We start from the raw sequence: 14953 nt of genomic DNA, 5'->3' as shown, positions 1-14953 counted from the left end.
TTTGGGGAAGTTTTTGTCCTAAGTGCCTGGCCCTTAAGGGTTAAGCAGACTGAATACAATTAAAATGAACATTTAACAAATTAACCCCCCATAATAATATAGTAACAATCTATGCAAAGTACTTTCATTATTTATAATTAGCACTTTTTTAGTATTTTAGCCCTGAAATGTTTTCCCACTGACCCCAGAGAGGCTGGGTAGGTTCAAAACATAACCCTGTAACTTGCAACACCATAATTCCTTGACCAGTACACATTTATATCGGTCTAACTGGCTGGGCATATAGCAGAGGACATAAGACAAACATTTTCTAGGACTTAGTATGCAGACATTTTGCAAGGTGGTTCAAAACTGCTATTGTCTATTTTATACATTTATGTAAAATTAATTTTATCTCCCTTTAAAAAAATATATATATATAAAAACAAATTAAAATCAAAAAAATTAACGTCTGCACTTTTTTCACTTATACATAGAAGATAAACACATAATCAAAGTGCCAAACTCAGCAGCAATGTAATGCTGCTTCACATTAGGATAATACAATATACCATACATATCCTCCAGTTGCCGGGCAATATGGAGATGAACATAAGAACAATGGGTGTGTTTATATAACTGTGATTGACAGCCTAGCTAATGTTAAAGGAACACTCAAGTCAAAACTAAACTTTCATCATTCAGAAAGAGCATGCAACTTATCAATACACTTCCATTATCAAAATGTGCACAGTCTTTTTATGTGCACACTTTCTGAGGCACCAGCTCCTACTGAGCATGTTCAAGAATTCACAGTATATAGGTATATGCATTTTGTGATTGGCTGATGCCAGTCCCATGATGCATGAGTTAAGAAAATTGAACTCAGAAGAAAAATCCACTACTCATTTGAAATTCAGATTAAGTGATTTTGCATTGTCTTTTTATTATTTATTTGTTGATTATCCTGTTCTACTATATTTAATCGTCCTTTAAATACATAATTTTAAAAAATATATCTATATATAATGAAATAGATAACTTTATTTTAAAAATAAATGCCCCTTTAATTCAGAGAAGATACACTATAGATGAGAACCTCTCATTCTTCAGGGAGACTGAGTCTATAAATCACATTATAGTCATTATTTAAGCATTATGTTACTTCTCTAATATGCATTGATGTACTAATAAAATAAGGATAGAAAGACAGACGGACCAACAGACAGACAGATAGATTAATTCACAACAGAGTTAAATTCAAAATTCTCACCCAGACCTACAAAGCCCTCACCAATGCTGCCCCACCCTACCTGTCCTCACTCATCAACAAATATACTCCTGCCCGTCCCCTAAGATTCAACAATGACCTGCTTCTTGCGTCCTCTACCATCACCTCCTCTCATTCTAGACTACAGGACTTCTCTCTTGCGGCACCAACCCTCTGGAACGCACTTCCTCGAGATGTCAGACTTGCCCCTAACCTCTCCTCCTTTAAACGTTCCCTAAAGATCTTTCTGTTCAGGGAAGTTTATCACTTGACTTATTAACAAACTAACTTCAATTAACTAACAGTTGCCCTCTATCTCCTCACTAATATCATTCTCACCTCTGCAGTCCTTACCTCCTGTTTCCAATCCTCCTACCCATCTAGATTGTAAGTTCCCACGGGAATAGGGCCCTCAATTCCCCCTGTATTTGTCTGTAAAATTTTGTGTCTTATTGTATTGTTTCTCCACTGTACTGTTATCCTTGTACCCATGGGCAGCGCTGCGGAATCTGTCGGCGCTTTATAAATAAAGAATAATAATAATAATTCATAGCAAAAAAAGGAGATAACCTGAAAAGTGATATTACTTTATAAAAGAAAGCTATTAAGCAAAAATCATTATAAAGTAAAAAAAGTATACTATATAAATTGGGAAATAAAATTTTTCATGGAAACATTTACTACCTCCTATGTCCTACTTAAAGAAATGAGAAAAAAAATATTGATTTTTCTACCAAAAGTTATATGTTGTCGTTAAAGGATTCCAAAACTTTTTTCCACCAACTGACCATCAATATCATATGTAACATGTTTACATATCCTCACATACCTATTTCTTTTCTGAAACAAAGTTTATAAACATGAGAAAAAATCATTTTAATTTTAATCTATTACGTCATATCAGCCAACACTTAAATATGGGAGGCGCACAATACAACAAACGTAACAATAGTAATTTCAATAATTGCATCTCATTAACTTGCAATGTTGTCACTGTGCGCATGCAAATTTTGATTTGTCTACCCGCGCATGCGCATAGCGGCGATGATCCGCCATGTTGATAACTTGGGTTATCGGTCTCGAATGGGCGATTAGAAGTTATTGCCGGCAGTGGGTTCAGAATTCAATAAAATTTCGGATGACGATTTCTCAGAAAGGGTAAACATATGAAGCGCAATGATATTTACAAAAAGTACGTATTTATATTGATCTTGCTAATGGAGGTAACTTTTCTGATGGGTTTTGTGTCCCTTTAAACATAAAGATATGTGCACTGACAAAAAATGTGTTTCAGCCAATGTTCACTCATGGGGTCAATCAGTATTTGTTTGTCAACTAAAATCTGTTCATCCGCTATTTGTTATGGTACACGTCTACAGCACAACAGAAGAGCAGTTGGACAGCAGCTTAACCTTAAAATACTTAAAAGGATAGGAAAGTCAAATTAAACTTGCAAGTATCAGATAGAGCAGGTAATTTTCATACACTTTTAAAATCACTTCTATTTTCAAATGTGCTTTGTTCTCTTTGTATCCATTGTTAAAAAATAAATATGGTCATATTCTACACTAGATGGGAGCTAGCTGGTGATTGGTGCCTGCAAACATTTGTCTTTTGTGATTGGCTAATAAAATGTGTTCATTCAGCAAGCTGCCAGTAGTGTAATGATGTTCCTTCAGCAAAGGATAACAAGACAATAAAGCACATTTGATAATAAAATTGCATTTGTTGTAAAATTGTATGTTCTAGCCGAATCATGAAAAAAATTGTGGGGTTTCCTGTCCCTTTAAAGTAGTAACTAGTGCTACTGCTACAAGCCAGGAGCGGCAAAACATTATTCTCTTTCTTTTTTAATGGGGTCAAGATTGGCCAAGAACAACAGTGAAGCATCAGTCAACTGACAACCACATTATTGGATTATCACTGAATAGTGTAAATTTGAAGCCTTTCCAGTCTGCAGAAAATATTTTTTCATCTTTAGATTTAACATCATAAATGTATCAACAAATTACTTTTCTTTGTTGCATGCATGTGTTCATTGACTTGTTAAAGAGATCAGTTATCATATTTCTGACTGATGCAAAAATAAGTGAATATTTGCTAATTTTAAAGGGACACTGTAGCCAAATTTTTTCTTTCGTGATTCAGATAGAGCATGCAATTTTAAGCAACTTTCTAATTTACTCCAATTATACATTTTTCTTCGTTCTCTTGCTTTTTTTATTTGAAAAATAAGGCATCTAAGCTAATTTTATGGTTCAGGACCATGGAAAGCACTTGTTTATTGGTGGATTAATTTATCCACCAATCAGCAAGAACAACCCAGGTTGTTCACCAAAAATGGGCCGGCATCTAAACTTACATTCTTTCATTTCAAATAAAGATACCAAGATAATTAAGACAATTTGATAATAGGAGTACATTATAAAGTTGCTTAAAATTGCATGCTCTATCTGAATCACAAAAGAAAAAATTTGGGTTCAGTGTCCCTTTAACATTCATCTGTAAATGTACGCTCATGTCTGCAGTGAGGTATAGAAGTAAGCGTTCTCTGTTGGAAGAGTAGATAATAAGATAATTCAGGGTATTGTAATATATCCTGCTATATGCCTGGCTGAAGTGTCTCAGGTTTGGAGTCACTTAGTTAAATATTGCCAAATACACAATGTTCAGTGCACTTATCATTTGGCTGTGATCTGTTTAGGAACTGAGCCTCTAAACATCTATAATACTATCAGGAAGTAAATGTATCAGTGTTGGCTTATAACCAAGCCCAAAATGTAAAAGAAACCATCAATTGGCTATGCCACTTACTGCCAGCTATATACTACAGATAACATTTTTTTCAATCTCCAAAAAAATTCAATGACCCTCTATAATGAGGTTTGCTTTTGCACAGGCAGAGCATGAATCAGAAATGATGGATTTTCACAGAAACCACTAAGCGATGGATCATATATATAAACAGAACATTATTGTGAATTGAAAAAAAAAGACATTTTAACCCTTTAGCTGCAAGAAAGGGACGTGAAACCATACAGTTGTCTGAAGCGTCTGAGAAAACTGCTACTTTATGCAACTTGATGTATTTTTGTCTCATTTCACTGGCTCCACAACAAAAGTACCAACATCATACACAACAACTAGACACAATGAAACAAAAAATGTTAAATAACTGTAATAATAAAATACTCTAATTTGGAAGAGTCTAGTAATGCCAACATGGTCCTGTGCCATTCTCAGGACATCAGGTAATTGGAGGCTATATGCAAATGCCACTTGATTGGCTCACTGGCTGTGTACTGTTAAGAGGGACCAACTCATTGCACTTGTGTGATTTTAAAGGGACATATTACTATATTTATGTATATAAAACAACAGTACTTAAACATATATTTTTTCGTTGAAAATGTGATTTGAAAAACTATTCAAATTTTACTGGCTTACAGGGACAACTCTCACATTAAAAAAAAAGTTATTTTTGTAAATACTTACACGATGTGAAGCAATTTATTTCAGATGTAACAAATTGGAAAGATATTTTTTTCAGTATCCTGTTAATTTATAAATTAAACTTTTGTGATCAGATAGGGCATGACATTTTAAACAACTTTCCAATTTACTTTTATCATCAAATTTGCTTTGTTCTCTTGGTATTCTTAGTTGAAAGCTATACCTAGGTAGGCTTATATGCTAATTTCTAAGCTCTTGAAGCCGCCTCTTATCTGAATGCATTTGACAGTTTTTCCACAGCTAGAGGGCATTAGTTCATCTTTGCCACATAGATAACATTGTGTAAATGGAGTTATTTATGAGTCAGCACTGATTGGCTAAAATGCAAATCTGTCAAAAGATTTTTGAATTAAGGAGACAGTCTGCAGAGGTTTAGATACAAGGTAATCACAGAGGTAAAAAGTGTATTAATATAACAGTGTTGGTTATGAAAAACTGGGGAATGGGTAATAAAGGGAATATCTATCTTTTTAAGCAATAAAAAAATCTGTAGTAGACTGTCCCTTTAACTGTTTAGCCCATTTTCAGGAGGACACTGTAATTAAAAATTTCCTGTGAAGTAAAATCATTGTAAATTTAAATTGAAACAGCTATGAAAGTTGCTTACCTTTTCTAGTGCTTGTTAGCTAGCAGTCAATTTCTACTAATGCTCAGCTATACACAATTTTTTTAAAGGGACATGAATTTTTTTTTTTACTTCTATTATAATATTTTCTTCATTTTCTTGGTATTCTTTGCTGAAAAGCAGGTAGGTAAGCTTAGGAGCATGCATGTATCTGGAGTACTATATGATAGCAGTTTTGCAAGAATGTTATACATTTGTAAGAGCACTATATGTCAGCACTTTTTCCTGACATATGGTACTCCAGATATGTGCACACTACCTACCTAGGTATATGTTCAACAAAGAATACCATTAGAATGAAGCAAATTTGATAATAGAAGTAATTTTAAAAAATGTAGTACTCTAAACTTGGGGTCTCTTTAATGTTGATTGGCTGGTAGGTTCTTTCTGTTAATGCTCAGTGAGAATTGGTAGGAAGTAACTATAATTTGGTGGCCAGATGTTTAAAATAAAAAAGAGACATTAAAACAGCTTGCAAAACAGAAGATGGCCGTCCTATACAGAAGTGATCTCCTGCTCTATTCTGTGGATCAGATTTTCTCATTTGGATTTTAAAGAACACCAACAAGAGAAAGTGAGCTGTACAAAAGGGAAAACTTTGGAATTACATTTTTACTTAAATTTAAAGCCAAAGTATCTTAGGATTTAAACCAACTCATAAACTACTAAAGAAAAACAATGATCTGGTGCTTACTGGGTGACAGTCCTAATATTTTTGTCATATGGATCTTTAAACTTTTTTAAAATATTTTCTTTTTGACCAACTTAAAGCTCCTTAGGAAAAATAAGTTGTTGGGTTGCATTCCTAATATGCTTCACAATAATGCCAGGTAGCTTTGATGGGTCACAGCATCTTGAAGTATAAAAGAAGGATAGTTCTAGACAATGCAGACAAATACAGTCTGGAACTATGGGGGTAGGAGAAAATTATATAATTACATTTTTTTATTACAAATCTTGAAAAGGAGGTTAGTTTTATACAGTTGGTATTTAGCAACTCCACATTTGGTCTTACTCACCTCAACACTACTGCTCCTCAAAAATACGATCCTCAGTGGCTGCTATTTTCCTCCACTTCATACCATTTACTTGGTATGTTTACCAAACTCTTTTCTTTCACTTAGTGCAGCACAGGATGCAGGGAACTATAGTTCCCAACCACAGAGCTCATCAAAATCCAAATGTGATATAATTATGCTAAAGCACGGGCCAGGAGCCAGGTTGTATGAGCTAAATAACTACTTTTTGTGTCCCCCTCAGAATTTCTAAGAAGATTGGGTCCCTGATAATAAGGACAATCTCAATTAAAATATTATATCGGGTCACAGTAACCCAGGGTTTCTGAGCTCCAGTCCCAGGGAACCCTACAATACCAAATTTAAACAATTTCCTTGACAGTCCTTTAAACAATATCCTTGACAGTCTGAGGTTGTTCCAATTAGTAGGAAGTTCAAACAAGTTTTACTTGATATTTATTAATAGGAAAATTCCTACAGAATGAAATGTTCCTTTTTCGTATGTGTGATACAAACTATGTTAGCAAAGTTTCTCTTTAAGCACATCTGCAATAAGACATTGTTCAAAACTAAAATGCTGTAGCTCATTTAACCATTTTATTATTAAATTGTTATGTCCCTTAATGCGACAATAAAGTCAAAATGGAACTTGGAATTTGATTTGTTTTCTTTGTATAGTTTGTAGCGGCACTTAGTAAAAACAGGAACATGCATGTGCCTTTAGCAAGGTAGCAGTGTTTGGAAAAATGTTTGTAGCAATGGTATACATTGTTGTAAACACTACTGCCATAGAGTCTTACTTAGGTTTACTTTCAACAAAAGATGCAAAAAAACAAAATAAGCAAATTTGATGATAGCAATATATTGGAAATTTGCTATCTGCATTATAATGACCATATAATCAACTACCTGCAATGTCTTGATGGTATAACTAAATATTCCTTTTTTGAGAACCATGTCACTTTATGTGTCCTTAACAGGGTTTAGCATATACTCTTAAAGGGACAGTCAACACTAGAATTTTTGTTATTTAAAAAGGTAGATAATCCCTTTATTACCCATTCCTCAGTTTTGCATAACCAACGCAGTTATAATAATACCCTTTTACCTCTGTGATTAACTTGTATCTAAGCCTCTGCAAACCCCCCCTTATTTCAGTTCTTTTGACAGACTTGCATTTTAGTCAATCAGTGCTGACTCCTAGGTAACTTCACGTACGTGAGCTCAATGTTATCTATATGACACACATGAACTAATGCCCTTTAGTGGTGAAAAACTGTCAAAATGTATTCACATAAGAGGCGGCCCTCAAGGTCTAAGAAATTAGCATATGAGCCTATCTACGTTTAGCTTTCAACTAAGAATACTAAGGGAACAAAGCAAAATTGGTGCTAAAAGTAAAATGGAAAGTTGTTTAAAATGACATGCCCTATTTGAATCATGAAAGTTTATTTTGGACTTGACTGTCCCTTTAAGTTAGCAAATTTGAATCTTTTAAATTCCCAAGAGGTGAATTTACTTGTGTCTCCTAAAACACCAATTTCAGTTGAGATGCATCAAGAAATTAGCAGATATTATTGTATTAATAATAAATCAGATGTCCTGAATCACAACTTCAGAGGTGTCAACTAAAAATGTCTGTTGTAATATTGTTTTGCAAGATTTGGTGAGTTGATAAATTGAAAAAATGTGCTATCTTCTTGGTGCATGGTTCTGAGAATTGCTGGAAAACGCGCTAATGATAAACAGATGCAAATGATGAGCATTGTTGGTTCACAGATGATGGTTACTTTCTTATTGGGATATTTTCTTGCTAAATTAGAGTCTTTATTCAAGCACATGTGATCATTAAATCTAATGCCTTTAGTAATTAACAATACAGAACTGCAGGTAGAATGCTTAAATATTACACAGTTTTATCTAGCGTAGTTTGGATAAACAGTACAATGCAAAAAGTGTAGCTACAGCACAGAATATCATTGTATCTTAAAGGGACAGTATACTACTACCTAAATTAGATATTGCCAGTGTCATACGTTTGGGCATTTTTCTACTATCTAATTATATGCAGACCTCACCAGAACAACACAAAATGCTAAAACTCTTCAGAGCATATTCATGGAGAATAATCTATATAAATTATTTGGAAAACCTTATGCATGTGTCAGGCATTTTTTTAGTCCATTTACGGTATTTGTCCTTAACACGTAAAAGGTCAGTTTACCCAATTGATCTCACCTTTAATTTATTCCCAGTGATCTGTTTAACCTACTGGAGTGTATTACATTGTTTACAATTAGCTCCTTTATCCTTATTTCAGCATTTGAAATAGCTGATTTTGCCTGTGGTATCCATACCTATACTGAAAGTTTCTATACTTAAGTATAGGCTATTGACAAGCTATGTAAACACAGCAAGCTGAAGAACTTACACTTCCAGTGGGGTGTAGAAGAGAAAAGTAATATAATGTTAATTTCCCACTGTTCTCTGTATGTATTGGGTTTGATTTACAGACAGATATAAGATAAGGAAGGACATGTGTGTACACAAAATGATAAAATATTGAGATCTTATTTTACCTGGAAGCTCAGCCCATTTTAATAGGCTATGGTGTAAAGCACAAAACCAGCTAATTCATATAAACAAATAAACCTGAAATACCATTTCTCATACATATTACACTCTGCAGCTGATATGACAAGTCATTGGAAATACATTAAGGGAAAAACAATTTTACACTATACTGTCCCTTTTAAGATACAATAATATTTCATGCTGCAGCTATACTTTCTACTCTAGAAAAAGCAGTGTAATATTTAAACATTCTACTTGCAGTTCAGTGTCCCATTAATCATCTGATTTAATGAGCAGTTACACCTTTGAATGCCAAATGGCTCATGAGCAGTCTATGTCAATATATCAGACTAAACAGTTAAGAATATACAAGCTTGAAAACCCCAGCAATACAGGGGCAAGTAAACATTTTGTAAACCAATGTTCCTGGATACAAATAATTCGCTTTGTCCCAACCTGTTTGTTGTTGAAGATCAGCAAATTACAATAGAAAATGTATTCACATAAATATATTGTTATAGTGGGCTGTGAGATCTACTCACTTGTGTTTCAGGACTAATCTCTTCATCCTACACCAATACTCAAACCAGATTTAAATATGCTGGACCCATGTGTTTTTTCTTGAGAGAATTGGATGCACCACAACAAATGTTAACTTTCCATAGAATCCTTTCAAAAAGAAAGGTGAATCGAGGACTCTGAAGGCAGATAAGGACAGGCTGCCATTGTGTTACATATGCAGACAGTCGCTATTGTTTAAAACCTACTTAAATATAAAATTATATTAAGGTTCTTCATATTTACAATTAGTATTGATCAACAATTAAACTCCATGTAACAAATAACTGGCATTGAAGATATATGCTTAGAAGCATTTTGTTTGCAGGGTTTTGCAAATCCACAACAGTACAGGGATGCACCCCTTGAAAATAATTTTGAGTAGGTCTCCCTATTCTTCTTTGCTGTGGCCAATCAGAAGCTGTAAATAAATAAGCTCCTGCACTGATCTAACCAATATCTGTGTTGAAGGTAGTAGGTCAACTGAATTGCAGGCACATAAAAAGAGGGATCTTACAATAACAGAGGCAAAATAAGTAACATGTATATATTTCATTTTTTACTATTTTTAATTAAACATTTCAGGTTGGATTTAATTTTGGGTATAATGTTGGACTTGTTTGGGATTTTCTTTTTATTTGTCCTCCTAGTGAGCTTCTGGGGTTTGCTTAAATTGGACCCCAAACAAACCCACTTTCCAAATAGGAGACATATAATAGGTGGTTAGTTTAATCACACTGTGAGCAAATTTCAGTTCATGAGAACTTTATTCTCCAGATTTATACCAGAAGAGATTTCATATCTGAGGTGAAGTGATGGTTTAAGCCCTAGTCTGCTTTTAGCTTATTAAACAATTAAAGTAACTCTCAGGTACAGTCATCTATTTAAAAGCCTTAGCAGATTAATTTAGATCATCTTTAACAATTAGAAAACATTTCTTATATTCTCACTCAGATTACTCATAAAAATATACAACAAAAAGAAAAAAGTCACTAATGCAGTATGAGCCACATACACACACGTTTGTTTTACATGTAATGAACTTTGTTCCAATACACCTCTAAACTGGGAGTATTGGGAATTGGAAGAGACTTCTGTATCCTCATGTACAGATGGATGATTCACTGGACACATAATACTTCAGATACTTAAATGAAGTATGAAAGGCACAAACGTTAAATGCAAAGAGTTTTACAAATATAGATAGTCACAACAGACAGTCTGGATGTGACTGTTTTATAGGCATTGTGTAAAACGCTTTGGACAACTTCATTTAGAACTGATTTTATTCAGGCAAAACGCTCTCATTTGAGTTGTGTGTTTTAAAAATTGACATTATGACTACACACACACACACACACATATATATATATATATAAACATACACACATATATATATATATATATAAACATACACACACACATATATATATATATATATATATATATAAACATACACACATATATATATATATATAAACATACACACACATATATATATATATATATTAATTATACATATATATATATGTGTGTGTATGTTTATATATATATATATATATATATAAACATACACACACACACATATATATATATATATATAAACATACACACACACACACATACAATTAGACATGTATAGACATGCCACTATAGAGCTTGTGAAATCTCTAGGAGCAATTTTCAATAATGATTTTGGAATCTAGCAGGCAGATATAGGTATCATGTATACTGTAACTGTCTCAGTCAGCTGTATGGTATATTAGTTTATGCAAAAATGGCTTATCAGGGAGCTCCCTGTGTAGTAAAGAGAACACCAATATGCTATTTATAGATTATCTCTAGGACAGTAATGAAATTACATACTTAGCATCACATTGCAGCACAGAGCCTAATACTACTGCCTTAGATTCTTATTAAAACGGTCTTTACATTCATCCCTAGAGAGATGCTTCATATAAATGTACATCTACGCTCCAATGTGTAAGTAAAGCAGCGTGAATAATGACAATGCTCAGATCCCAGTGAGCATACAATCATGTGGAATGCTGACCCCTCGGTTGCTATTGCAACATATCTCTGCGCATAGAGCTTGAATAAAGGCACAAGTAGATTATCCAATGTGACAATAATATGAACCCTTTTGTGCTTGATAACCCCTTCCCAATAACTCTACTCACATTATAAGATGGGATCTGATTTCACCTGAAAAAAACAGGTATAATACTACACCTGCTTGTCCTCCTAATCCCCATTACCTGCAAACAGCTGCATCCAGGCGCAGATCTTATACACAGTGGCTGTGTTGCAGAAGAAAAACAGAGCAAAGCAGGTGATGCAGCCGAGAATCAGCACCATGGAGAGCAACACAAAAAATGCAGCTGCCTTGAAGGCTCCTGATGGGATGGTGCTGAAATCTGTGAAGGATCCTCGGCAGGTGAGCTCTCTGTTATTGGCCTCATTACCCACACAGTAGTGGAACAACCCAAAGTACCCTGGCTTAGGTGTATTGACACTGTCCCCTATCCAGTATGGTTGGATGAAGACCACCACATTGATGATGGCAAAGCAGATTGTAAATATAGCCCACAGGACTCCTATGGCTCTGGAGTTCCTCATATAATTATCATGATACAGTTTGGATGCCTCCTGGGAAGGCAACATCTTGGCTGATAGTCAGATGTCCTCTGAGTACTCTGCACCAAGAAGCGACCCTTGATGAACCCCTATGAAGTGGATAGGGACAGTGTGTGTCTGCCCATACACACTTCTCCTGGACATGCAGTCTTTAGGGGAGTCAGATGTTCCAATGCAATGCAGAAACAGCAAAGACACAGATCCACAGTCAGCTAATCAGAGAGACCACAGTCCCTGGAATCAGGAATGTCTGTAAAGGTGTAATTGCCATTGAATGTCCAAGGTTGTAGACCTGAGACCATAAGGTGATTGACACTGTCCCAGGCCATCAGGGGCTCATAATGAGAAACGAGATAAGAACATTAAAGGAACAACAGCGGTTTGGATGTCTTGATCCCTCCCTGCAGCTGCTGGGTCTCCATCTTTGCTGTGGTTCCTTCTGCTGTCTGCTGCGCGCCTCCGATATCCAGCGCGCTCACGAGGCAATGCAGATTTGAGAAGAAAAGGGGACTATTTCTCAGTCAGCCTTGTGCTTTAAAAGCTCTGATCTCATCGGCTTTCTGATCAAATCGCTATAAGCATGGAGTTGTAAAGTCTGACTGCTTGAATTGCTCAGACAGAGTCACAGTAAAATGACAGACATATTAAATTGTATCTATTGGCAATAATATCCCCCCTCCCCTATTGTACAGTAATGGGAGCTGTTCCTGCATGTTAGGTGTTCTTCATACTCATTATTCACAGATTGGGGCATTGACAGGTCTGAGCTGAGAAGGCTTCCCCCAGTCATCCCTCTATCACAGCTCTGCACCTCTGCCAGACTGCTGATGTGATGTGGCACATACCCACTAGGGGCCAGGAAAGACCACTGAACCCGTTCGTCTTCATTAGACATAAATACATATTATATTACACTGAAGAGTCAGACTCATCCCAGTGGTTAACATACACAAACCAAAAAGGAAGATGAATACACACGAGAAGAGAAATGATTGTTTAAGAGACATCAATTATTGATATATTTATGGTGTCAAACCTGTCCTGTCACATATGTGATTCAACAGGAGAAAAAGTGGGAGATTGTTAAATTATAGTGTGCACCGTTGTATGCACTGATTCATCAAGTATTCAGCCTATGTATGTATATATGTATGCATGTATGTATTTATATATGTATGTATTTATGTATGGTATGTATTTATGTATGTATGAATATGTATATATGTATGCATGTATGTATTTATATATGTATGTATTTATGTATGTATGAATATGTATGTATATATGAATGTATGTATTTATATATGTATGTATTTATGTATGTATGAATATGTATGTATGTATATATGTATATATGTATTTATATATGTATGTATTTATGTATGTATGAATATGTATGTATGTATATATGTATGTATTTATATATGTATATATGTATTTATATATGTATGTATTTATGTATGTATGAATATGTATGTATGTATATATGTATGTATGTATTTATATATGTATTTATATATGTATTTATATATGTATGTATTTTAACATCTATATATGTATGTATTTATATATGTTTATATGTATGTATGTATTTATATATACTGTATGTATGGATGTATTTATATATGTATATATGTATGTATGGATGTATTTATATATGTATGTATGTATTTATGTATGTATACATTTGTTACATGTGATCTACATTTATCTATTTATTTTATCTATCTATCCATCTATCTATCTATTTATCTCTCTATCTGAGCCCTAATTGTCTATATTTCTAAATATATATCCAAAACCCTAATATACAGATAGATGATAGATAGATAGATATATGATACATATATAGATACATATATAGATACATAAATAGATAGATAAATAGATAGACAGACAGATAGAAAGAAAGAAAGAAAGAATAAAACAAGTAGGAGTTTGTGTATATATGCGAGGGACATATTGTTTAGCCCTAAGCATTGGACTACACTTCAGTACAAGGTTGTCACACAACAACACAACCTCCCTTGTTACAGAACATGACTCTTTCTCAGTAATACCCTCTCATAATAATCTCCACTCATGTTTCCATTTATTCCCCTGACCTCAGTAAACTTCCATTACTATCTACTTCATATACCTGCCTACACATCACCACCATGCAAAGACACAACTATCTCTGATGAAGCGCATGTGCTCATGCACGAAACGCATCAGATAGGAGTCTACCTGGTGTCTCCTATGGAAGCCTGTTCCTAAATAAACCTTTGTTATCTACTGCAAGACTCAGTGCTTCTCTTTCCTCGTTTCAAAGACACAACTAGCCTGGATTCCTATTTCACTGTCTACTCTAGGGAGTAATTTATTAGCCTTTATTATTTATTATCCTGCACTGTCTGTTTGTAACAACTCTGCAAATGTTCCCCACAAACTTCTAAAAACCTGTTAATTCTATTGATTAACCCTGAAATTTCTTGCAGTTCATTAAATCCTCAGAATTCCATCTCACTTTTCTACCAATAATACCTGGATGTACTTCACTGAACATCCCACACAAATGGACTTTTACACTCAGGACTACTGAGCTCATTCACACCATGCACGCTCCTAAGACTCACTTCCCTCAGTCTACAGCTTGCTGCTTATAAACCACAACCTGTTTAATGAAACCCTTCATTGCAAGTCTATGAGCACAACTACTTACTATATCAGAACTTACAGACCATCTGCCCTTCTGGACTGGATATCACTTCAGGCACTATAGGTAAATTTCTTGCCAAT

At 34.5% G+C, this 14953-nt stretch overlaps 1 protein-coding gene across 1 annotated transcript in view; it reads right to left on the bottom strand.

The window, feature by feature from the left end:
* The window catches only part of LHFPL4 (LHFPL tetraspan subfamily member 4), a 224938-nt gene extending 212739 nt beyond the window's left edge, over window positions 1–12199 (bottom strand). Inside the window, exon 1 of the mRNA XM_053689371.1 lies at window positions 11794–12199. Coding sequence (XP_053545346.1) covers window positions 11794–12199 — 406 coding nt within the window. The remainder of the gene's footprint in view (window positions 1–11793) is intronic.
* Window positions 12200–14953: the final 2754 nt, after the last annotated feature.

This window comes from Bombina bombina, chromosome 7 (assembly GCF_027579735.1).
Source record: "Bombina bombina isolate aBomBom1 chromosome 7, aBomBom1.pri, whole genome shotgun sequence".
In the NCBI taxonomy this organism is placed as follows: domain Eukaryota; kingdom Metazoa; phylum Chordata; class Amphibia; order Anura; family Bombinatoridae; genus Bombina; species Bombina bombina.
Note: the sequence above shows the minus strand (reverse complement) of the source record. Positions and strands in the feature narration are given on the sequence as shown.